Raw genomic sequence first — 22,934 nt, forward strand, 5'->3', positions numbered from 1 at the left:
TCTGGAAGGAGTCAGGGTGAGCCCCCAGAGCTCCACACACTGCTTTGAAAGCCACCCTTCAAGAGCCGGAGCGTTGGAGAGAGACGCTTTGCCAAGTGCTCTGTAGAAACACTGTTTATTCAAATGACAGGCAGGAAGCGGAGGCAGCAGCAGGTGGGTGAAGGCGGCCAGGCGGGGGCGGGGCAGGTTAGCACTGCTCCCCCAGGTCCCCTGCAATTCTGCTTTGCTAGCCACCCAAGCCGTCGGCATCAGGGTCAGAAATACTTTCCCTCCTCTCCCTCCTGCCTCAAACTGAATAAATAGCATTCCTCTCCCCTCAAGAGCTGGGGGAGACTCATGTGCTGAGCTTGGTGCCCCAGGGTCGCAGCCCAGAGTCAGGTGAGGGCAGAAGCTCAAAATGGCTTGTAGGGAGCAGAATACAAAACTGTTCCACTCTCATTCTCGTCTTCCTCTTCTTCCTCCCCGCCACACTCCCCTCCCAGCCTGGTCCCGGGACAGGTGGCCGGTGAGGGCCTGGAGTGGGAGAATTGTCGCCTAGCGTACACTGAGCTCAACTTGGCAAGGCCGTCCAGCTTGTCACCCATCCAGGCTGACCACCAAAGAGAATGTCAATTCACGCCACTTTATGGACAGAAAAGGAGGGGCAGGGAGTGAGGCAGTGGGCGGCTGGGCCTCTCCCAGCCTCAGAGGTAACCAGAGTCCTAGGAGCGGGCCCCCTACCGATCCATCTCATCCAGGAGCGGGGTGGCATCGCCGGCAATGGACATGGGGGTGCTTTCGATCATGGGGCTGGGGGAGGGCCGGGGCGTCAGCCGCTGCTTCTGTTTCCGCCGCTCGGCTTCTTTCTCCTGGAGCCACTGCTCTGCCATCTTCCCCCAGTCGATGGCGGCGTGGCTGTTGGACCTGGAAACGGGAAAAGAAGGGGCCTCTGAGATCAGGACCCTCCGGGAGCTCTCTAGAAGGAAGCCTTCCCTCACCTTACATCTGTCCTTACAGAGAGGAGCCGTAGTCGGCTGCCCCGTGGCCCTCTTCTGTCTTCTCCCAGAAAGCGGTCATCCTGGGCTATCGCCTGGGTCACGGCTCTCACGAGGTCCGAGGCCCTTGCCTACGCCGAGCCCACTGGAAGGCTGGCGACACCTGCCCCTAGCAGCCTGCCCTGTGCCACAGACCACATACTTACTTTGGCTGCTGCTGCCGTTGTCGAGAGCTGGAAGAGGGCTGGGGCTGGGCCTGGGCCGCCTGCGGGGTGGTGCTGGCCTGGAGCTGGTGGTACTGTGGTGTGGTGATGGGCTGGCTGGGGGTTGTGTATGAGTAGCTGGGGGTCATGAGCGGTGTGGCCACCGGCTGCTGGGCTGGCGTTGGGAACACCTGGAGAAAGGAGAACGGTCAAATGGGGATGGGCTTGGGGCTTATTCGGCCTTGCTATGAACTTCTGGCAAGCTGAAAGCTAGGGCTCGGCCCAGAGCTTTCCAGCTGACCAACCATCTCTTGAGCAGTATGTAGTCCCAAGCAGCAGAGAGAGGCCAGCAGGATGGGACCTGGCACAACAACCCTGGTCAGTCCTGGCCGCTTGAGGGTTCCAAAGATCCCAAAGGACCACGGAAAAATCAGACCTTACTCCCTTTACCCTCACGTGGGCCTGGGGAAAAGGACCGTGGGTTGGAGACAGTTCCTATGGCTGTGGCGACCCCATCTGTATGTCTGAAGCCCCCTGTGGTGGGCGCTGCCAGAGGCCAGTCTGCGGACACGGGTCAGTAAAGGAGGGTTGGGAACGGATGGTCGTTCCCGTTCAGTCTTCCCCACCCCCCGCAGGGAGCCTCGTCCCCAAGCCACGTACATGGTAAGCGCTGCTGCCCCCTCCACTGCCGCCATAGCCATACTGGCTGGAGGCCCACTGGGCTGGGGTGGCGTTAGGGTTCTGTCCTTGACCTGTCACGGCCGCAATGGCACTGAACATCTGTGAGGTCATGTTCTGGGGCAGGGCATTCACAGCTCGTGTCAGATCTGTAAGCACACAGAGATGGGGGGTGGGCCCGTCAGAGGTCAAAGTCCTGCTGGTGCCATCCCTCCAGCTCCCCGTCCCAGACATGAGCTCCTCACCGGCAAGGTTGATGTTGGCTGGGGTGGCGTTGATAGAAGCGGGTGTCCGGGTCCTGCTGCTGCTACTGGGGGTGATGCCTGTAGGAAACGGCCAAAGTGAGTTACGTCCCTCCAGAAACCTATTTCTGGTTTCACAATGTAGGGGGCCGGAGGAGGTCTGAGGTGGGTGGAGAGAAGGGAAGCTGCATCGGCAAAGCAGATGGAGGACGTCCTTGATGCCAGGAGGCTGGAGCAGGAGTGAGACAGCTGCGGTGACAGCTCAGGCCTTGCCCCTTCCGGAGGTGGCAAGTGAGCATCCAGATTCAGGGCCTAGCTGTCCCTCTAAGCACACCCCAGAGCGCAGCACAGAACTCACCCGGTACAGGATCCTGGTAGTGATCCTTAAACCATCTGAAAAGTCCATTCACAGTAGGGAAGATTTGGCCCCGGTACCGGAATCCTTCGGGAGTCACTGTTACATATTCTATCCTGGGATTTTGGAAGGAAACATGCATCAGACACCACCTGGGGCCAGCCCTGAAAGAGGGGCCAGAAAAGATCTCTACCGTGTGAAGAAGCCAAGCTGGGTGCTAGGGGGCGGGGGAAGGAGAGATGAAAGAGCCCCGACTCTGTCAAAGGAGGCCGCACTCTGAGGAGGTGAGCAGGGTCAAGGCCAGGAGTCAGCAGCCCCTGGTGTGCTAGGTACAGGCTGCCAGAGGATGGCCTGCGGGGGGCTGGGCCACCGTCCTGCCACCACCCTGGGCCGCAGGATGATGGCAGCACACGCAGGTGAGGGTAAGACTGAGGTCACAGTGTCAGGGTTGGAGGGGCCTCCCAGGGCAGCAAAAACAATTCCCCGTGAACTGGAATCTGGAAGCACCCCTGTTCGGGTGGTGAGTCTGACCTTACTCAACACTTGGCAGTGCAGGGAGTACGTGAGGAGGGGCTCTGGGTTCAGACCAGTTCTAGGTCTGGCTCTGTCACTCGCCACCTAGATGACTTTATGTGAAGTTACTAAACCCTAATCTCAGCTTCATTTGAAAATGGGAGTAACAACTCTTAAATCTTTAGAATTGAGTGTGAGGAATAAATGAGACAGCGCACAGGACACACTTAGCATGATGCCTAAAATACGGTTTCGTTCGATTAAGGATAACTGTCAATTACCGACAATTAAAAAAGCACCAAGTTCTCATTTATATATAAATTGAACCCTGCTTCCTAAATCTAATTGACACTCAAGTGTCGTTAGTTTGGCAACACAAGAAGTCTGCATGCCTTCCTATGGAAAGTTATCAAGGTGCCTCTACTCCCTTGTTTAATAGTTATTTTTTTTTTTTAAGATTTTATTTATTTGACAGAGAGAGACACAGCAAGAGAGAGAACACAAGCTCGGAGAGTGAGAGAGGGAGAAGCAGGCTTCCCGCGGAGCGGGGAGCCCGATATGGGGCTCGAACCCAGGACCCTGGGATCATGACCCAAGCCGAAAGCAGATGCCTAACAACTGAGCCACCCAGGCTCCCCTCTACTCCCTTGTTTAAAGTTCCCTTGTTTGGGGTGCCTGGGTGGCTCAGATGGTTAAGCATCTGCCTTCACCTCAGGTCATGATCCCAGGGTCCTGGGATCGAATCCCGCATCGGGCTCCCTGCTAGGCGGGGAGCCTGCTTCTCCCTCTGCCTCTGTCTCTCTCTCTCTCCGACTCTCATGAATAAATAAATAAAATATTAAAAAAAAAAAAAAGGTCCCTTGTTTGTTCAACTATTTCTCATGGGACAGTGTCCAGCCAAGAGCCCTGGCTACCATCCTCTGGAAGCTGAGTCAGAAATGGCTTCTCAGAAAAACAATATTCCGCATGTGCCCAAGACGGCGTAGGGTCTGCAGTCTAGAGTTTCTTGTCACCTAGCCACTGAGTCCCTACCCACAGTCTATACTGTTTATCACGTGCAGGCAGTAGATGGACGAGAGCAGAAATGCACTGGCCTTGGCCCAGGGCCGAAGGGAGGATGGGGGCACAGAGAAGGCTGGTACAATGATCAGTCTGGGTAACAGACAGAAAGCAGATCCAAAAAAAGAAAAGAAAAAAGGAAAAAGGGACTTTGATTCAGAGTGAGCTCTAAAGGGACCCAGACAAAGGAATATGTAGAAAGAAGCAGAGGGGAGTCAATGGTAGGAGGCGGAGCAGCTCTTCTGACGCACCCCTTCAGTGCAGGCAGCTCTTGAGCACACTACGGCGACCATGCGCCGCCACGTCCTCACTGCCCTGGCCAGCACAAAGCAGAGAGGGAAAAGGAGAGACCTGTGTCCTGGCCCCCATCTGCCAGTCAGGTGGGGAGAGGCTGGTCATTTCCATCACTCCTTGGGAGAGAGAAGAGGTGAAGGAAACTTTCTCTCACAGAGCTGAGGAAAGTATCTTTCTTACCGAATCTTTGCCCTTTTGCCTCTAAATCATCACCCTCTATCCCCAACTCCAACCTCCACTGCTGGTCTAAACGGGTAAGAGGGGAAAGACAGGCAGAACCAGACAGGGGACCGCTCCAGGGCTAACTGCCCTGCTAGCCTATCTGCGGACCCCAGCGGCAGCACCTTCTCAGCACCAGCACTCACCTGGGTTTACCCCGGGGCTGGTATCCCAGTAGGAACTTGCCGGGCAGTTCCTTGCAGGCACAGATGAAATAAGGGATGAAGGTGGGCTTCTCCTTCTTAGTTTTGATGAGCAGCTCCTCTAATTTCTGGGGGTAGAACAAGGAGGAGAGGTTGGCAGAGCAGCATGCTTGGCACACAACGTCTGGTACACACACGAGGCACCCCTCTTTCACCAGCAGAACATCCCCTACACTGAAGGGAAACCAGACATACTGAAGTGACCAGGAGAGGTCACGCCTTGAAGAGCCCTGGGCTCACCTTACGGTCACCACCACTGCAGTCCTGGTAATACTTGTGGTTCAGGAGGTCCCGGGCAAAGGATGCCATGGGCTGGACATAGCGAGCAACAATCTCATCCAAGTCTTCAAATTCCTGTGGGGAGATGATAAAGGCCCCACGGGTCACACTGCGAGCTGAGACTCCTGGCCCTTCATCCGATCCACTCAGAAGAGAACCCTGGGAGGATGTGGACTTCCCAGCCCTGCTGTGGCCTCACTGCACCGCAAAGTCCCCTCCATTGATCCAGCTGTTTGAGTCATGCCCAGATCTATCATGCCCAGATCTATCAGCTTACAAAGCTCAAAATCCTTTAAACCGTAACTTCGATTCTCCCCTGCTGCTTGGGAACAACAGGGAGCTTCATAAAATTTTTCTCTACTGAAAACAAAAAAGGGAAACACGTGTGTGCATGTGTGTGTGCGTGTGCGTGATCATTTGCTTCTGCATGTGTATTTTCTCCTCTTCCTCCACTGGCGCTCTCTGGGTAGACTATTTTAAAATTTAGAGGACACAGAAAAAGGAGCAAAATATATAAACACTGTTATCAAATGACTCATCTCACAATCAACCTCCTGTTCTGTTGCTCTGTGCAGCTAAAATACATACAATGCACGTAAGTCACTAACGTCAGCTGAAAATAGCCAAAGATGGCTTGTTTCTGGAAGCAGGACAGGGGATGGGAAGAGGGCGGAAGCTGGCTCTCACCTCACTGTTGATCCACAGGGTGGCTCCCAGGCTGAAGGCATTTTCCTTGCCTTCTTCCCGCACATCCACGTGTTGGTAGATGCCATCGCTGACCTTCCAGGTCACGGTCAGGTGATTTTCACCCTTGCTACTTGGGCGGATGATCACGTCACCCTGGTCCATGGTCTCCATCATCTTTTCTGCTTGCTTGAAGTTTATATTATGGAAGGAAGGGTGTGCGATCACTCGCTTGATGTATGCTGAAGAGGGCAGAAAAGAAGAACAGATCAGTTGAGGGGACTGGGAGCCCACAACCACGGGACAAATTGTGGCTTCATTTCTGACCCTCTGTCAAATTCTGAGACTCTTTTACCCTCACCGACCTGGATTCTCTGATGTGAAGGATGTGTGAACCTGGGTTCCTAAGGTGCTCAGAGAACGAGCCTTTAAACGTCACAGTGCATTAGCAAAGAACGTGTGGCCCAAGAAGACCCTGGCTTCCAGCCCTGTCACTGACTCCATCTGTGATGTCTCTGGGCTTCAGCATGTCAGAGCTGAGCACTCACTCCCACCGGGGCACAGCCACCAGCAAGCACATCCTGTGGAGGGAGGGCTGCCAAGACCTGGGCTGCACAGGTGTGGTGGTGGCCACACTCACTGGTCCGCTGCTGCTTCCGTTTCATGTCCTCCTCCTGCTTGTGGTCTGCTGCTTCGGCATCAAAGTCATAGTAGGTGTCCTTGGGCAGTTTCCACTCGTTGTTCCTGTCCATGAGGTCTGAGGTTCGGCAGGTAAGGTCGGCACTGAACTTCTCAATGTCAATCTTCATGATGCGGCAGTGAACGGTCATTCCCACCTAGATCCACAGAACATTTGAGCTGGAAGGGACAAAGATGATCTAGCCCGGTGCCCCATTTTACATGTGAGAAAACCAAAGTCCAGGCAGAAAGACGGGAGAGTGATTTGCCCAAAGCCAGCCAGCTAGCAAGTGACTGATCAGGAGCTCAGTGCTGAGTCTGGTCTGCAGAACACGGGCCATGCCATGCACAGATGCCTCTCATTCTAGGCAGGAAAACCAACTGGGGCTGACTGTGTCTACCCTGCCACTGACATTCTCCCCTTCTCCCATAAAGTCACCTAATTACTGCTCCGAGAGTGCAATCAAAGTCTGGCTACCCTTTTTGGAGGGGAGGCAATATAAGAGCTTTCTGTTCTTTCCCACTGACTTGAGTCTTTTTGCGACACAGCGGCACAAGCCAGTCACACGGCATGGCTCTCCTTTCGAAAATCTCCCTCGCTTCCTTTTTTAGGAAGATCTTTCCCCAACCTTCCTCACTCCACGGTTCTCAGGGGTTCATGACACTTAGAACCAGACCATTTGGCAGATCTGGTACCAGCCATGTCACCAACTAACTGGGAGATCCTGGAAAAGACACTCAAATTTCTCTGGAAAAAGAAGGTCCCATTTCCTTCCCCATCACGTTGTGAGATTGGAGACAACAGACGTAAATGTCAAGTGCTGGTATCTAGTGGGTGCATAATAGATGGCAGCTGGCAGGAGAAGACTAGCACAGAAAGAGAGCTCAGCCTTTCTGTTTCACAGCATGAAATGCTGGGTCCTGCTTCCTGCCTGCAGACTAAAGTCCAGCTTCCCACACAGGAAGAGAGAGCCCTCTCCCGAAGGGCTGGCAACCCAGTGAAATCTCACAAAGACAGTGAACAAAAGCTGCTCCTCATTCACATGCTTCTCACCCTGGCTTCTTTCAATTAGTTTTAAATCCTCCTGACACTCTCTCCCTACCAGCAGCCACTGGGAACAGAGCCTCACTTCTGGGGGGCACTGCCCAAAGTTCCGGAGCACCCAATTTGGGCGGCTGAAAGCCCCACTAGATGCCTTAGCCCGGTCGTTCATCTACCTTTACTCGCTCCTCTGGCCGCTTTACCACTTTGTCACTGAGGAACTTGGTGGGGATGAAGCCGGTGACACCATTGTCTAGCCGTGTTTTGACCCCAATGGCCTGGCCTGGGCATGAACCGCTGTCAAAGTGGTTCCAGACCTGAAAAGTACATCAGGAGAGGAGCTTGGTCATTAAGATTCTGGAGATCACATGTTCAAAAAAGAGCTACCAGGGCACTGCAATTTCTTACCGTAACACCTGGCAATGTGGTCTGAAAACACAATGACTCAGCCACCCACCAACACAGATTCCGAACATCTCTGATGTTCCTTGACTCATAAGTGACGTCAGTAGCTGGCACCACTGACCATCAGAGCAATCCTTCATGTTAAACTGAATCTGTACATCTCTCTAGCTGCAACTGAGGCCCCTTCTCCCACTTTGTTCAGACACAAGAAATATACATGCCAGTCTCCGCAGAACAACCCATTTCAGTGAACCAGGCGCCCCCTGGCTTTCTTATAACCTGGACAAATCCCACCAGCTTCCTTTATTAGGTAAAGTTCAGAAATTATCTCTTTCACAGACTGCCTCATAACATTTGAAGACTCAGAAAAAGCGCTCAGGGTTGCTTTAATGACTTCCGACCATCAGAGAGGCAGATAATGTCTAGAAGAAAGTGGGACAAATTAAAATGTGTGTGGAAAATGGAAAAAATTCAAGACAGCCTATAGATACCTTCTAACTAGCATGTATGGGGACACTGTGCCTCCCCTGTAAGTAAGAAATGCACGTCTTTGTATCTCCAATCTGGCTGAGTTAGATCCCCAGAGAATGGGAAACTCGGGTTAAAGGCTGAGCCAGAAAAGAAGGAAGCACACAGATTTCTGACTAGTATACCAAGGGACTTCACGTTAGACCTGTATGTATTCTAGCCCTCTTCCCTCTCTTGTGTATTCGTTTGGTAAGAGCACCACCTAAAACAGCCCAATTCTTGACTCCTTTCTAGGGCATAAAGAATATTCAATCGAGGAACTCCAGTGACCACAATAACACAGCAGCACGTACCTCACTTAGTTCAGGGAAATTGTCTTGCTGACAGAAGGGGCACTGCCAGAGCCCTGTCTCATCGTTGCGGATTGCCTGGTCATAGCTCTCACCCTGGGGACGCCTGTGGGCAATGCCAGTGACGTTGCAGATGATGAGCTTTCCTGCGGGAAAGGGCAAGGACAGGGAAGGAAAGAAAAGAATGGGGAACAGGCTAAGAAAACTGGAGGAGTGACTCCTTCCCACTGACTTTTTAGTGACAGAACATCTGTCTTACAGCATCTCCACAGATTTCCCTCACATCCATGAGAAGGCAAATCTTCCCCTGATTTGATGATGGGGGAACATGGAGCCTCTATGAGTGATTCCCTCAAGATCCTGCAGCAGCAGGTTAAAGGCACAGTCTGACCCTAGACTCAGTTTTGACTCCTAGTCCAGGGCTTTATAGTTATAGTCTTCTTACAGGCTCCCCTGGTCTTTTCTCCCTACAGACCTGCCTCATTCTGTTGGCATCATGGCTTGGTTTGAATGCATACAGTAAATGCACCCCCCACCCTTACACATCCTTCTCCAAATGAAAACCAGACCCAGAATTTACCAATGTAGAAGGTCTCTGGTGTTTCTTTGGTTAACATATTGAAGATTTCCTCTGTGTTGGGAGAACGGTAGGCTGTACGGAGGTCCTTATACCGGCAGCTCAGCTCCGCCCGGATGTCGTACAGGGTGATGTGTTTGTCACCGTAGCCCTGCGGAAGAAGCCCATCAGGAAGAACCTTGCAACCATTCCCCGACTGGAGCCACAGGGGCTTTCAATGAAAGGAATAGGCCAGTTGGCCCCTGTCAGGGCTTCTCTTCTCTTTTTCCCCTTCAACGTTTATGACAAGAAGTTTTCAAACCTTTTCTTAATCATGCAATGTTCGAGAATAAAAATGCCTCAGAAAACCCTAATGTGTGAAATAGACACATGCAAAGCTGTGCTATTGGAGAGGAGGAGAGAAAGCTTAGAAGAAAACTTGACTACTGCCCCGACCCCCCTGTAGTAGCCACAGCAGTTTGAGACTTTCTTGGCTCCTTAATAAGCAGACTGAACACTTCCTTGAAAAACCTGGTATAGCCTGGGGAGGGAGAAGAGAGGATCGAGTTTCCCATGTTAACATTATCAGAGGTTTTCTTAAGACTTGCTGCCCAGGTCTCCTCCCATCCCGGGCACTTGGGATTTCTGTGCCAGGCCTCTACGCTGTCACCCACCTGCCTCTCCAGTTCTTCTGCAAAGGCATCAAGGTCCAGGTCCTTGAGTCGCTCTGGGTTTTCCAATATCTCTTCGAGGGCTCCTGCAGGGTTGGCGTCCTCAGCTGATTCATCATATTCCAGAGCATCCACTGCCATCTTCCTGGCCCACTCATAGGTCTCAGGGTGGACTCGAGAACCATCGAGAACTTCAATGTATGAGTCAGTGCTGAAGGAAAGGCAGAAAAGGGGCAAGGATATAGAACGAGAAGCTTCTAGTAACAACCCAAATGTCCACCAATGGGGAACTGGTTAAATAAATTAGGGTACCTCCATACAATGGAGTACTATACAGCCATTAAAAATAATGAGGTAGGTCTATGTGTGCTGACATGGAGAGATGACCACGATATACTGATACGTGAAGAATGCACTGCAAAACACTATGAACCGTATGACCCCATTTTTGTAGTAAATGGGTAGTTAGTAAATGCATAGCAAAAATAAAATTTAGGAACATTGTAGTATACACCAAATTGTTATGGTAATTATCTCTGGGGGGTGGGATTATGGGGGACTTCCACTTTCTGCATAATACTGCTATACATTGAATTTTATATCATGAACTTAAATAAGTGTTATAATAAGATAAAACAAGAAGGGGGAAAAAGACTTCTGACAATTTGCTGGCAGCTATTTTCCCCCATAAAGCCTTCCCAGGCTGGTCTTGCCCGTGCACTCACATGGACCTATGTTATTCGTGGAGTGTTACAGCAAAGCTGGGTGGAAAATGAAGTTTTAGAACTTGAAGCCTATTTCCCCACTGATTTCCATTACTGAATGAGGAGCTATGTGCCCGTGGAAAAGATCCTCCAAAGACTGAGTTGATAACTTCTGGAGAGGAAGAGGTCAATAGTGAAGTCCAAAGTCCAAGTGAATAGAACTTTCTCTCAATTAACATCATCTCAAAACATACCGAATCTCTCTCCCCCTTCCTTATTTCCTCATACCCCCACACTCCTTTTCCATTGCCCCTGCTAATCCCACCCTTATCTAATCATGGCAGATCATAACAGAACATGTTTGTGTTTACTGAACAAAGTCTTGTATGTTTCCTGTCCTTAATTTAAAAAGTAAGTTGGTTCTTTTTAGGTTTTTCTCACACAAAAAAAGCTTCACATAATTGAACCGATCTTTTCCATAGGTCAGAGGCTCTTGACTTAATAAAGGTTCCTCACCTTTGCTTTAAAATATTTAATTCAAATACCTTGGGCCCTTTGACAGCCCTAATTCCCTGAATCCCCAAAGCAAAGCCCAAGGGAATTCCTCCTGGCCCACCCAGGCAGAGGGCATCACCTGTCCCCCAGGGAGGCCGTGTCAATCTTGAGGAAGCCAGCACAATTCATGAAGACTTTGGGACCCATGTGGCACATGGTGACCAGCTGGGTCCGGCTCTCGAGCCTGGTGTTGTTTTGCTTCAGGATCTAGGGGAGAGGTGTGGAGTGAGCCAGAGCAGCAGGCGGGCCCCACACTCCCCGCCTGCTTTCAGGCTCCTGGGAAACCCTCCGTGATGGGAACTCTGTCCCCATGCCTCAATATCTAACTGAGCACTATGCCATACTATTTAAAAAAATTATTTTAGTGAACTATGTCACACCTGCCAAAAATAATACATAATGTATGGCTTAAAATTAACGATAAAATGGGGCGCCTGGCTGGCTCAGTTGGAAGAGGATGCGACTCCTGGTCTTGGGGTTGTGAGTTCAAGCCCCACGTTGGGTGTAGATATTACTTAAAAAAACAAAAAATCTTTTTTTTTTTAAAGATTTTATTTGAGAGAGAGAGAGAGAGAGAATGAGTGAGAGAGAGCATGAGAAGGGGGAGGGTCAGAGGGAGAAGCAGACTCCCTGCTGAGCAGGGAGCCTGATGTGGGACTCCATCCTGGGACCCCGGGATCATGACCTGAGCCTAAGGCAGTCGCTTAATCAACTGAGCCACCCAGGCGCACCCCACTCAAAAAATCTTAAAAAAAAAAAAAAAAAAAGTAATGATGAAATATATACCCAAGTACCCATCACTCATCTTAAAGAATATTACCAATACTTCTAAAGCTCCCTGCATACCCCTTTCCCCCACCAACTCCTGACTGAAAGCCTTTTTTCTCCCACTGGAATAAACTACTATCCCGAGGTATGTCGGCACTCTTCTCACTTTCTTCCAACCATTTTAAATCTTGGTTTATGGCTGTCTTTCCCACAGTATAGTAGTGAAGAGCACAGCTGTGACCACCTGGGTCTCAAGTCTGACTTGGACTCTCATGAGCTGGATGTCTCTGGACAAGTCCCTTTACCTCTCTGACCTTGGTCTTTTGTCAAATCGTGCTGGAAGAGTGTAAAGGCTCAATGAAATGGGAACTTTTCTTATTTTCTGATTCAACTCCATCCTACCTTGAGGAGATGGGTCCCTTTTCGAGGTCCCAGGCCACAGACATACTGGATCAAGGCCTGGCTGTACGGGTGGGCGATGGCACGGTTGACATCGACCCCAACCTCGTTGACTCGGTTGATAAATTCACAGTACAAGGCGTTGAGCAGCTCCTCTTTCACCACGTGCTCCTGTGGACACAGAGCAGGTAGGGGTAAGGTTCCTGTGCCGTTCTGTCCGCCCAGGCTAGCCTCTCAAACCCTACTCACCTGCAAGGGATGAAACTTGAGACACAGGATGTCTTCATCAGAGCTGCACACCTGGGCAAATTCAATCAGAGGGTCCTGGATGCGCCGGGCCAGGGAGACGGCTTGTCTCAGCACTGGAGGGTAATCCCGGAACTCTGCCTAGAGTCAAATGAGGACCAGCAGGACCATTAAGTTCCCTTAGCTCTCAGGCGCCTGGGTGGCTCAGTTGGTTAAGCGACTGCCTTCGGCTCAGGTCATAATCCTGGAGTCCCGGGATGGAGTCCCACATCAGGCTCCCTGCTTAGCAGGGAGCCTGCTTCTCCCTCTGACCCTCCCCCCCTCATGTACTCTCTCTCACTCTCGCTCTCGCAAATAAATAAATAAATCTTTTAAAAAAAAAAGTTCCCTTAGCTCTCAACAACAAAAGGAAATCCAAAGTGTTCTAGCCTTAAGTCACTTTCTCGTCTTCTCTAGGGCCAATTTAATCTGCAGGGCTCCCAATCTGAGCCATGATTGGCAAAATGAAGCACTCCCACATGGGTAAGTGAGTAAGTGCAGTCCTGTGCCCTTGATCACTCTTGTTTCCCTAGCATTGACAGCTCTTACTTGTTCAGGTCCCAAGAATGGGGGCTCCAGCATTACCTCCGATTTCTTGCTGTTCATATAGAGAATGGCCAACTCATTATCAACCAGCTCCACCCCAATAGAGGACAGCTGTTGGCCCTGGTCCAGCTCATGCACAATGCGCTTCACATCTTCGATCAACATCTGGGCGTCCCTGGAGGGATGAGGGGTTGTGGGTCAGGGCTCTTTCTGAATTGTTTCTCAGGGATAGACAGACTCAAGGCTGGGATGGGTGGAGGGTGGTAGGGAAAGGGCTTTGAAGACAAATATCTACCCGCCGGGGATGGGAAATTTACCAAGGGTCTACAGAGGCATATGGCCACTTTGTTAGAGGCATATGCCAGATTCAATAAGAAGGGATAAGTTAATTTAGTCTGATCCCCTGGTGCCCCTACCTGTTTTCTCCTGCAACTGTCACCACATGAGGCTTTTTGTTCAGAAGAAATTTCTTTAAGGTTTCAATGTCTTGCGCCTGGATTGAAATAAAACTGGAACTAAATGGCTCTGAAGATAGGGAGATTTCTAACAGTTTTGTCTCCCTAAGTAGCGCCAAGACCTTTTAAGACCAGAGAATGGTAAGCTCCAAGTTAGACACGATGCACACACACTGTCTAACTGGAACATAAAACAAGGAGACTAAGATCTCTGGTTTGAATGTCATATATCCATTAACATTTTCTAAAGTTACTACACTTCTGGCTCATACTTGGTTGTGGTCAAACACACTTGGGTCTTCCTTTTCTTCTTTTCCTTCCTTTTCAGTAATCTCTACACTCAACATGGGGCTTGATCTCAACGACCTTGAGATCAAGAGTCCCATGCTCCTCTGACTGATCCAAACATACTTGGGTTTTGCCAACATAAACCACTATTTGGTTGTCAGGACTATTCTAATCCCATTTCAGTGTTTTCTTTTTAAAATATGGTTGTTAATGGGGTGCCTGGGTGGCTCAGTCGGTTAAGCGTCTGCCTTCCACTCAGGTCATGATCCCAGGGTCCTGGGATTGAGCCTGACATCGGGCTCCCTGCTCAGTGGGGAGCCTGCTTCTCCTTCTCCCCCCTGCTTATGCTTTCTCTATTTCTCTTGCTCTCTCAAATAAATAAATAAAATCTCAAAAAAAAAGATGGCTGTTAAAAATTACTTTAGGATGCACCTCTCTTGGCAAAATGGAAAGACACCGTTAGGTTAAAAAAAAAATCAGAAACATATATGTGAGATGAATTCAAATTCCTCCTTCCTTGGAAAAAAACACTGAAAGGCTAAAGCTGGGAAAAGGTTGGCTTAATGCCTCACTGGCTTTCAGCTGCTGGAACAGGATGACCCAGATGCTGTTAAGAACTGAGGCCATAATGGCAGCTCCCAGAAGCACACAAGGCCTAGGACTTGGCCTCCAGCCAGAAGTAAATTCTGCACCAGAACTTGAGCGCCATCTACTGCTTCTGGAAGTGAGGCTTCTCCCAGGACTCCAAGGTTCAGCAACCGGGTAGAGATAATGAGGGTCTTGCATGGGACGTTGTGTAGACAATAAACACGTATCCCTATGGAATTGTAAAATGCACTTAAGGTGTACACTTGGTTACCCCGTCCCAGCCACTTGCCTTCTTTTCCCGTTCTTCCTCTCTCCATGCAGTTCGCCGTTTGGTAAAATGGGGCAGCCGAAGGAAGTCTGTCACTTCTCCTTCGCCGTTGACCAGGGCGCAGAACACAGGGTGATCTCTGCCAACCAGACCGGAAAAAAACAGAGCAACAGTCAGAAATAAGAGAATATAACTAAGAGAAGAATGAGATTAGGAAGTCAGGGAAGGAGTGAGGCTGAGCAGGCACGACTGAACAGGTACCTGGCAGAGGAGAAAGCGATGCCTAGGACGCGGATGCCCTTCCCTTGGTTCTCATCCATAAAGTCATCATCTTCCTCTACCTGTTGATCTGGCCGGTAGGGTGCGACCCTCAACCAGTTGTAGAGTTTGCGACTACAGGCCTGAGGAGGAGACACACCAGACACTAGGGCCGAGAGGCTCACCAAGTGTGCCATGCTGGAAACAGATGCGGGTGCGCACGTGCCAAGGTTGTACTGACATGCGCACTTGCTCCTAGCCCTTGGCAGGCTTACGGTAGGAAGGCATACCTTGCTTTTGGAAACAGGAGAGTATGCAGAGAACAGTAATATAAACAAAGAATGTTTAAACTAGGGGTGGCAAGCCAAGAGGCTGTTCAAAGGGGGAGGTCCTGGAGTGATCCATGGCCTTGTCTGCACTCCCTGTGATTACCCTCTCCCTGCCTTCAGTGTTTCTCCATTAGCTAGAAGACTACTCTTAAGGGGTTCCTGCACTCTCAGCTCTAGTTTGGGGAAATCACAGGACCAAAGACCACAAGTTTCTGTCTTCACCTTTATGACATATTCTTTGGCTTCGGCCAGCAGCTTGTTCTTGAGTTCTTTGGCCATCTGCACATAGAGGAACTGCTGCAAAGCTCGTTCGATGGCCATGGTGCGCTGCCGGTTCCACTCCTGCACCTGGTGGCTGAACTCATCTCGATAGTAAAACTGTTTGATCTCTTCGAAATATGTCTGGTCATTGCCATAGCTGAGAAGAGACAACACGGCAGTGTCGGGGATGGAGGAAAGGGGATACTCAGATGTCCACAAACCCTGAGTGAGCCAGGGACAACGGCTCGCTCAACTCTGAAACTGAGGTTCACATTCTTGAAGGACCCCTCCCTCAAAGAGCCCCCACCCCAGAGCTTCGCTTACCCTTCTACCCCCTTCATGTCTATACTGATGTCAATGGTGAGCAGCCCTTCATCTTCAGCCAAGCAGATTTTGAGGAACTGGTCATCTCTCAGTTCCTTGACAGGCTTGTTCTTTAAGTATTTGAAGGAATAAGCATAGTGGGCCTCATCCACATCCTGCAGACATCAAGAGGAATCATCAGCCTACTGATAAGCTGGCTTGACCTTGGGAGAAAAGACTGCTTGTCTGCTCACAGGCAGACGGCTCAGCTGCGCACGAAAGCAAGAAACTCAGTTCAGTCAACCCAGAGCTGGGCTATGTGTTGGACCAAAACCCTTCACCCAGCTCACCTTTCTACCTTTCTTGGTGGGGGTTATATTGAGCTTGGCTCTCTCCTGGAAGGTCTGCCTCAGCACCTGTCGGACAAGGGGCTCTCGGGCAATCTGCAGGGCTACCATGTAGCGGGCACCTTCCAGCACAGCTTCTGGCGTAGGGAATTGGCTGTGGGGAAAATGGGGCAGCTGTAGGATGACAGTGTCTGGCCCTCAGCCCCTTCTTCCTGCCAGCCACTTGCTGCATGCCTACCTGCAAACGTAATCCTTGGCCAGCTCCAAAGGCTCCGCAGGGAACTGCTCTGTCTCGTGCCGCTGATAGCTGTCCCGGAGGTTTTCCCCAAATTGCTCCGGAGTAAGCCCAAACTTTTTGGCCAGACCATCTGAAGCAAACAGGAGGGTGAAAGGTAAGACAACAGCTGGGCTGACAAATTTCTTTGCTCTCTGAATCCAGCGCAGCAATTCTGGGCACTAGACTTTAAAAAGGTCATGAAGAAACAGGACCAGGAAATTCACAAGGAATAGTAAAACTGCCTTTAAGCACCTGACAGGCTGTTATGAGGCCGAAGAAACAAGAATTTTCTGTGACTCCTGGGCTCAGAACTAAGGTGGAAGTCATAGTTTAATAAAAGAACATCTCAAAGACAGGATGGACTCCACCCTTCTGATCATGTGAGCTTTCCATTCCTTTAGGAAGTTAGGGAAAGGCCTGGCCATTACTGTGGGGTGGGTGTGGGTGCGGGGGGCCGGCGTTCAGAACTGGACTGGTGATTCGCTCAGATGTCAAGTCCTCTTCTTGCCCAGCAGCAACTACCAGGGAACTCCCCTTGCTCACGGCTACAAAACCCAGAACACAAAGCAACTGGTTTTTACCTAGCCCAGCGCTCTGGCAGATGGTGTACATATCTCGGCGGGAGGCCTGTTTGAGCTCTGGGCCCCTCTGCTCCTCATCTTCTGCCTCTTCACCCTCACCTGGGAAGAAATCATGAGTTAGTGCTCCAGTTTCCAGTCATTCCCAAGGATCTGACACATGTAGAGAGAAGCCCTAAAGGGCACTCAGCCCAGGTCATCCTAGGGGACGGTGTGGCCATCAAGCCTCCTGGGTTTTCTTTTCCAGCACTCGCCTTCCTCATCTCCCTCCTCCCGTACACGCTTCAGCTTCTTGCGGCTGGCCTTGGCAGCATTTTGCATCTTGGGAATATCACGACCATAATAAAGCAAGAAATGGTTGTAGACATCTTTCAGCTCATCCATTGACTGCACATCCTTAAGCCTGGAGGAAAGGGACAGAAGACCTCAATTTTATCACTGAGTAATGGTTTAAACCCAGTTCTGCTACAAGAGGTCCAATTCCCATGAGGCAAGATCCCAACTGGGATGGGTGCCCGTACTCTTCAATTATTAAAGCTACACAACACAACCACACCATGACTTACTTGCAACCAAGGTATCTTAGACAAAGAATATGTCAAATGGTGGTCGGTGGTTGTTAGAAATGGAGATGAAGTTGAAGCATCATATTTCCAGCAAAGTTCAGAGTCCTTGAGAAGTCTGCCCCCGCCCCTCCCCCCAGCTTCATGACACTGGCCACTGAAGTCATCTGCTCCCCTCCCACACTCCACACTGATTGCAGGCTCATCAAGCCACTTTCTGGATATAATTTGGTTTCCCATGTAACTTTACATGCAGGGATTCTCAGATCGGCAAACATGACTTTTTTTTTTTTTTTTTAAATGTTTTATTTATTTGACAGAGAGAGACAGCGAGAGAGGGAACACAAGCAGGGGGAGTGGGAGAAGGAGAAGCAGGCTTCCCGCCGAGCACGGAGCCCGATGTGGGGCTCGATCCCAGGGCCCTGGGATCATAACCCGAGCCGAAGGCAGACGCTCAATGACTGAGCCACCCAGGCGCCCCAAACATGACTGTCTTATCCTTTTAACATTTTATATCAATATAGATAACTACGATGAATTTGCCTGCCAGAAAGATCACTTTTGATGTGGGGACAAATTGGATTTCTAAGGGATGGGCCCTGTCCTGAGGATTTTGTAGGTTATGCTGCTCCCTGGGGGCCCGCCTTTGGTCTGAGGGCTCCTTGTAATGGAATAAACCCTGCACACGTCACCTCTCCATGTCGGTGGTATCCAGAGCCCGGATGCCATCAGCAAGGGGTTTGTCAGGGTCAGCGGATATCTGCTCGTACTGATAAGCCTGCATCTTCTCAAATAGCCGTGTTAGGTTCTCTTTGCGGATCCTCAGTTGGGTCCACTAGGAGGAGACAAGGCACGAGTAAGGGCTGGTGTTTGGCCTTAGAGATCTGAGGCTGCTCCGTTCCTTACCAGGAGACCCTGGGGGAGAGCCTAACAGGCTGGGGAGGTCTGGGCTGCCATGGTATGTATAGGACGCTTGGGCTCTGGCAGCAGTGGTGCCCAGTCCACAGCCCAGCCTCTCAGCGGGGCATGGGCCCATCTTACCTTTTCATCCCACTGCCACACCCTCCACAGGTCATTGATGTGCAACTCAGGCTCCACATACTCCTTACGGTAGAAAGCAATAAAAGGCACCTAGAATGGCAGGAAGACTGCAGTCAACCAGAATGGAAAGATCTGTAAGGAGCTCCTTTGCCAGAGGGGTAAACAGCACCAGAATATTCAACAGTCGGAAGCCTGACCTCCCTCACAGGCTCCTTAAGGGCACGTGCTCTCCCCCATAGTGGAAAACGGTGCTGCAGACAGGTAGTATCGTTCTCCTGATCACTAGAGTCTCCTTTGGTTCTCACACTCTTGAGCCAACGGACCACATCTGAGGACAGAAGGGGGCTCCCCACCTGACAGGTAGCTCCCCTTTCCCTCACCCCCAGGTGAATTTCTTTTTGACAGAGAGAGAAAGAGAGAAAGAGAGAGAGAGAGAGAGAGAGAGAGAGAGAGCGCGCGCGCACGCACAAGCGGGGGGTGAGGGTGGGCAGAGGGACATGGAGACAATCTAAAGCAGGTTCCAAGCCCAGTGCAGAGCTGACGTGGGGCTTGATCCCATGATCAGGACCTGAGCTGTAATCAAGAGCTGGACACTCAACTGACTGAGCAACCCAGGTGCGCCCCCCACCTGAATTTCTAACCAATGGACCATTAGAGAGCTTGAGGTGCTACCTCAAAGTGTTGATTTCGCATGAAGCCCAGGGCTTCTTTAATCTTCTGAATCGTGCTGGGCCCTTTTCGACTGAAGCTGCTGGTTGGCTGCCCTCGGTCTAGATAATCACAGCTTTCCTAGAGCCAGAAGAAAAAAGAAACAGCAACAACGCTGTTACTTGTTTTGTCTTACCATGAGTGAAACTGTTTCATGTCAAAGGATAACCTTGTCAGATGAAATCCAAAAAAATCTCTCATACACATACACACACTCATACTGTCCTGTACTAGGCACATAGACGTCTGGGGCATGGGAGGAGGAGGTCTTCATCTTGATGAAGTGGCTTCCAGTTCATGTCAAACAGAAGGATCTTTTTTTGGATACCTGCAGAGAAATGGTTGGTGTGGCAAAGGCATTCCTGTAGATCCAGTCAGCTTCTTCTTCTAGTTCATCATCTTCAGCCCCCTTAACTGGGATGGAGCGGAGCTGTGGGGGATAAGACAATAATGAGACTGACTTTATCCTGTATCCCCTGTGGGAAATACACACCACCTCAGGAGAGAAACGTGTGCTCCAGACACACATTTCCGGCTCCCTGGAAGAGTGTTGTCCTGGCACAAAGTAGACACCTTATGTATCTGCTAAAGAAAGAGTGCCATTTTGGGGCGCCTGGGTGGCTCAGCTGGTTAAGCAATTGCCTTCGGCTCAGGTCATGATCCTGGAGTCGCGGGATCGAGTCCCGCATCGGGCTCCCTGCTCGGTGAGGGGCCTGCTTCTCCCTCTAACCCTCCCCGCTCTCATGTACTCTCTCTCTCTCATTCTCACTCTCTCAAAATAAATAAATAAATCTTTAAAAAAAAAAAGAAAGAAAGAAAGAGTGCCATTTCAAGAACCATAAGCAGCACAAGAGCCTTCTCTAAGAGCCAGACTCTCTGCACCCCCTGGTCACATGGGGTTCAAAGCCAACTTCCTATATACCATTCAGTATCAGATTGTTCCCAGACTGTTCCTCTGCTACAGTGCTTGGAGCAAGGAGGCTCAGGGCAGTGATTACAGATGGGCAGAAGGACAGAAGCTGGTGCTTTCTTACCTGGAACCTCTCAGGCAGGTCGGTGGCTCGGATTTCATTGTCCTGATCTGTGAGGTGGCTGCTTTCCAGCTCACTGGGCTCATACATCTCGAAGATGCTCCTGCGGCTCACACGTTTCTTGGTGGTCTTCTTGGGGCGTACTCGGATCTCACCCTCAGCCTCATCATCCTCATACTCATACTCTTCCTCCAGTTCTTCATCATACTCATTGTATTTCTCAAACTCATCATAGTCAAAGTCCACACCAAAAATCTCCTGGGCTTCCTGCAGGGCCCTGTGGGTGACAGCAAGAGGCAGTTGGCCCAGGTTCTGGTGAGAGGAGAGAGATGCAGCCCATGCATAGATCCTTGACTTGCCCCAAAGGAAACAAGGAACATTAAGAGAAAGGTAAATTAAAAAAGCATATTTACTGTGGAATAAAGACTTAGCTGGGGGATATTTCTGGAAGAAAAAAAGCCCATGGTTGGTATGTGCCAGTGTCAGGGATCAAAAAGCAACAGGGCAGATAGGTCCATATTCTGCTCAGCAGATCCATCTTTTGCTAAGACATTACAGTATTCCCTTACAGCAAAAGATTTTCCTGCAACAAAATTGTACTTAGGAGGCCAATATATAAACGAATAAACACGGAGCTGCAGGTGCAGAGGGAGGCTGGATGGAGGCCTACACACGTGACTCCACCCTGAGCCCACAGTGGCCCTATAATGCAGAGAGCTCTCAGGGCTTCTAGGAGCAGTATGATATTCCTGCCTAGTAAAGGTTATCTGAGGCGGGGAAGCAAAAACGTTGAGAGCTGGAACGTCCCATTTTTGGCAGAAACCTCTGACATCCTCCTTCCTATGTCTACTCAGATGCCTTTATCACCGCCCCGTACCAGACCCCACTCACGCATCTGTGTATCCGGGAAGCTTTTTCCGCCATTTAGGTTTTTTCAGAGGCTGTCCATCATCATCCACAATGAAGTCATCAATGTCTGGGCAGGGAAGGAAGGGATTAGTACTCAGAGGCAGGGCATGAGCCAGGACTGAATGGCTTTAGTTCCTATGTGACTGGCCAGTGAGAAGAGTAGGGAGGCTCCTCAAAATGAACTTCTTTCTGTCAAATGCTGGGGGCCTGTGGCTGAAGAATGGTTTCCCACCCTGCCCGTAGGGGCTAGGCAATCCCAACACCCACCCAAACCCAGGCTTCCCAGCCTGATGCCACATACCTGATTCTTCATCATCTTCCTCCTCCTCCTCTGGAGGAGCCATGGGGGCCTCCACGGCTTCCTGCCCTTCTTCCCCTTCCCCATCCTGGAAGATCTCCTCTGCAATTGCCTCTTTTTCATGTTCCTCTTTGCCATATTCCTCCTCGTCGTCATCCTCATCATCTGACATTTTTTTGACACGTCGGTATTTTTGCTAGGGGTGGGAAAACCCGCCTCATCAGGGTCTGAGGGGGCTGGCAGAAGGGTGCTTGCTCGCTAGTCTCACTCCCATTTCCCCACCAAAGTTCTGCTGACCAAGGGGATGGCAAAGAACACGTTACGTGATGCTCTTTCAGCACCAAGGCCCACCCTCGAAGCTCTGACAGTCCTTTCTCTAACAGGTACCCAGATCTGGGATGCGAATCTCGTCTCCACGGCACAAGGACGCAGAGCAACTTTCTCTTCTCGGATGCTTCCCAAACTGTTCTGGAGGTGCCTCATCCCACAGAAATCACTGAATTTCAAGGCCTTTTTCCTTCATCCCCAGGGACAGAGAAAAAGAATGACACTTACTCCTCTTTTGACTTTGACACCCAAATTCTCCTCAATGAGGTCAAAATCATCATCCTCCAGGCGGTCATCAAAAGACGCTGGAGAAAACAAAGTGTTATGCACGGTGACGGGGAGTCCCCTGCTCCGCTGCAACTTCCACCCCAGCTTCGCTTGACTGAGGAGAGACTACTCACTGCGTTTTCTCTTCTTGTGGCCAACATCATCTTCTGAATCGCCAGAGTCACTACCCTCATCCTCCTCCCCTTCATCTTCATCGTCATCATCATTGATAAAGCCTTTCAGATTGCCTTGCTCATCCTGATCATCTAGGTTCTCCTCCTCCTCCTCCTCATCTGCAAAACATGCACGTTTGAGGCGTGGAGTTTGGGTAACGGGCTGTGGGGGGGTGGGCAGGGCCACCTGCTTTACTGTGATTCTCTCTTTGCTCTGAAGCTAAGGGTGTGAGGGCCATGTTAACTTTTCAGCCTCATCTAAAGATGTAAGACATGGCCACTGACTCAGAGGAGCACCATCTGGAAAAGGACGATCTCCTTTCTATGTTCACCATCGGTCTTTAGGCAAGATGATTTTCCTAATTACTTGGGCTCTTCAAAATCACACTAGGGGCTTTAGAGCCACCAATAATCTTTGTTTTCCTCTTAGTTTATAAATTCAGAGGCTATATTACTTCTTTTATCCATTAATTCTTTTGATAAAACTTAAGTTTACCTTTCTGTCTTTAAAGCCATTTCATGGTTCTACTCTGCT

At 50.3% G+C, this 22,934-nt stretch overlaps 1 protein-coding gene across 2 annotated transcripts in view; it reads right to left on the bottom strand.

Annotated features, from left to right (window-relative positions):
- Positions 1–99: 99 nt before the first annotated feature.
- Positions 100–22,934, bottom strand: part of SUPT6H (SPT6 homolog, histone chaperone and transcription elongation factor) — a 33,380-nt gene continuing 10,545 nt past the window's right edge. For both annotated transcript variants that reach the window (XM_025851100.2, XM_073879358.1), the window contains exons 3-37: positions 22,361–22,519; positions 22,188–22,264; positions 21,636–21,828; positions 21,317–21,401; positions 20,429–20,702; positions 19,723–19,824; positions 19,359–19,475; positions 18,687–18,776; positions 18,338–18,480; positions 17,337–17,485; positions 17,086–17,184; positions 16,466–16,595; positions 16,231–16,381; positions 15,902–16,056; positions 15,539–15,734; positions 14,991–15,130; positions 14,751–14,868; positions 13,547–13,623; positions 13,170–13,305; positions 12,549–12,686; positions 12,303–12,470; positions 11,212–11,339; positions 9,877–10,084; positions 9,227–9,374; positions 8,650–8,792; positions 7,600–7,740; positions 6,344–6,539; positions 5,707–5,945; positions 4,981–5,094; positions 4,684–4,808; positions 2,456–2,568; positions 2,101–2,178; positions 1,838–2,004; positions 1,181–1,368; positions 100–903 (exon numbers count right to left, since the gene is read on the bottom strand). In XM_025851100.2, coding sequence (XP_025706885.1) covers positions 717–903; positions 1,181–1,368; positions 1,838–2,004; positions 2,101–2,178; positions 2,456–2,568; positions 4,684–4,808; positions 4,981–5,094; positions 5,707–5,945; positions 6,344–6,539; positions 7,600–7,740; positions 8,650–8,792; positions 9,227–9,374; positions 9,877–10,084; positions 11,212–11,339; positions 12,303–12,470; positions 12,549–12,686; positions 13,170–13,305; positions 13,547–13,623; positions 14,751–14,868; positions 14,991–15,130; positions 15,539–15,734; positions 15,902–16,056; positions 16,231–16,381; positions 16,466–16,595; positions 17,086–17,184; positions 17,337–17,485; positions 18,338–18,480; positions 18,687–18,776; positions 19,359–19,475; positions 19,723–19,824; positions 20,429–20,702; positions 21,317–21,401; positions 21,636–21,828; positions 22,188–22,264; positions 22,361–22,519 — 5,072 coding nt within the window. In that variant the 3' untranslated portion in view covers positions 100–716. The remainder of the gene's footprint in view (positions 904–1,180; positions 1,369–1,837; positions 2,005–2,100; positions 2,179–2,455; positions 2,569–4,683; positions 4,809–4,980; positions 5,095–5,706; positions 5,946–6,343; positions 6,540–7,599; positions 7,741–8,649; positions 8,793–9,226; positions 9,375–9,876; positions 10,085–11,211; positions 11,340–12,302; positions 12,471–12,548; positions 12,687–13,169; positions 13,306–13,546; positions 13,624–14,750; positions 14,869–14,990; positions 15,131–15,538; positions 15,735–15,901; positions 16,057–16,230; positions 16,382–16,465; positions 16,596–17,085; positions 17,185–17,336; positions 17,486–18,337; positions 18,481–18,686; positions 18,777–19,358; positions 19,476–19,722; positions 19,825–20,428; positions 20,703–21,316; positions 21,402–21,635; positions 21,829–22,187; positions 22,265–22,360; positions 22,520–22,934) is intronic.

The sequence above is a fragment of the Callorhinus ursinus genome, unplaced genomic scaffold (genome assembly GCF_003265705.2).
Source record: "Callorhinus ursinus isolate GAN/ISIS: 27379988/994484 unplaced genomic scaffold, GSC_fseal_2.0 scaffold34, whole genome shotgun sequence".
Taxonomy (NCBI): Eukaryota; Metazoa; Chordata; class Mammalia; order Carnivora; family Otariidae; genus Callorhinus; species Callorhinus ursinus.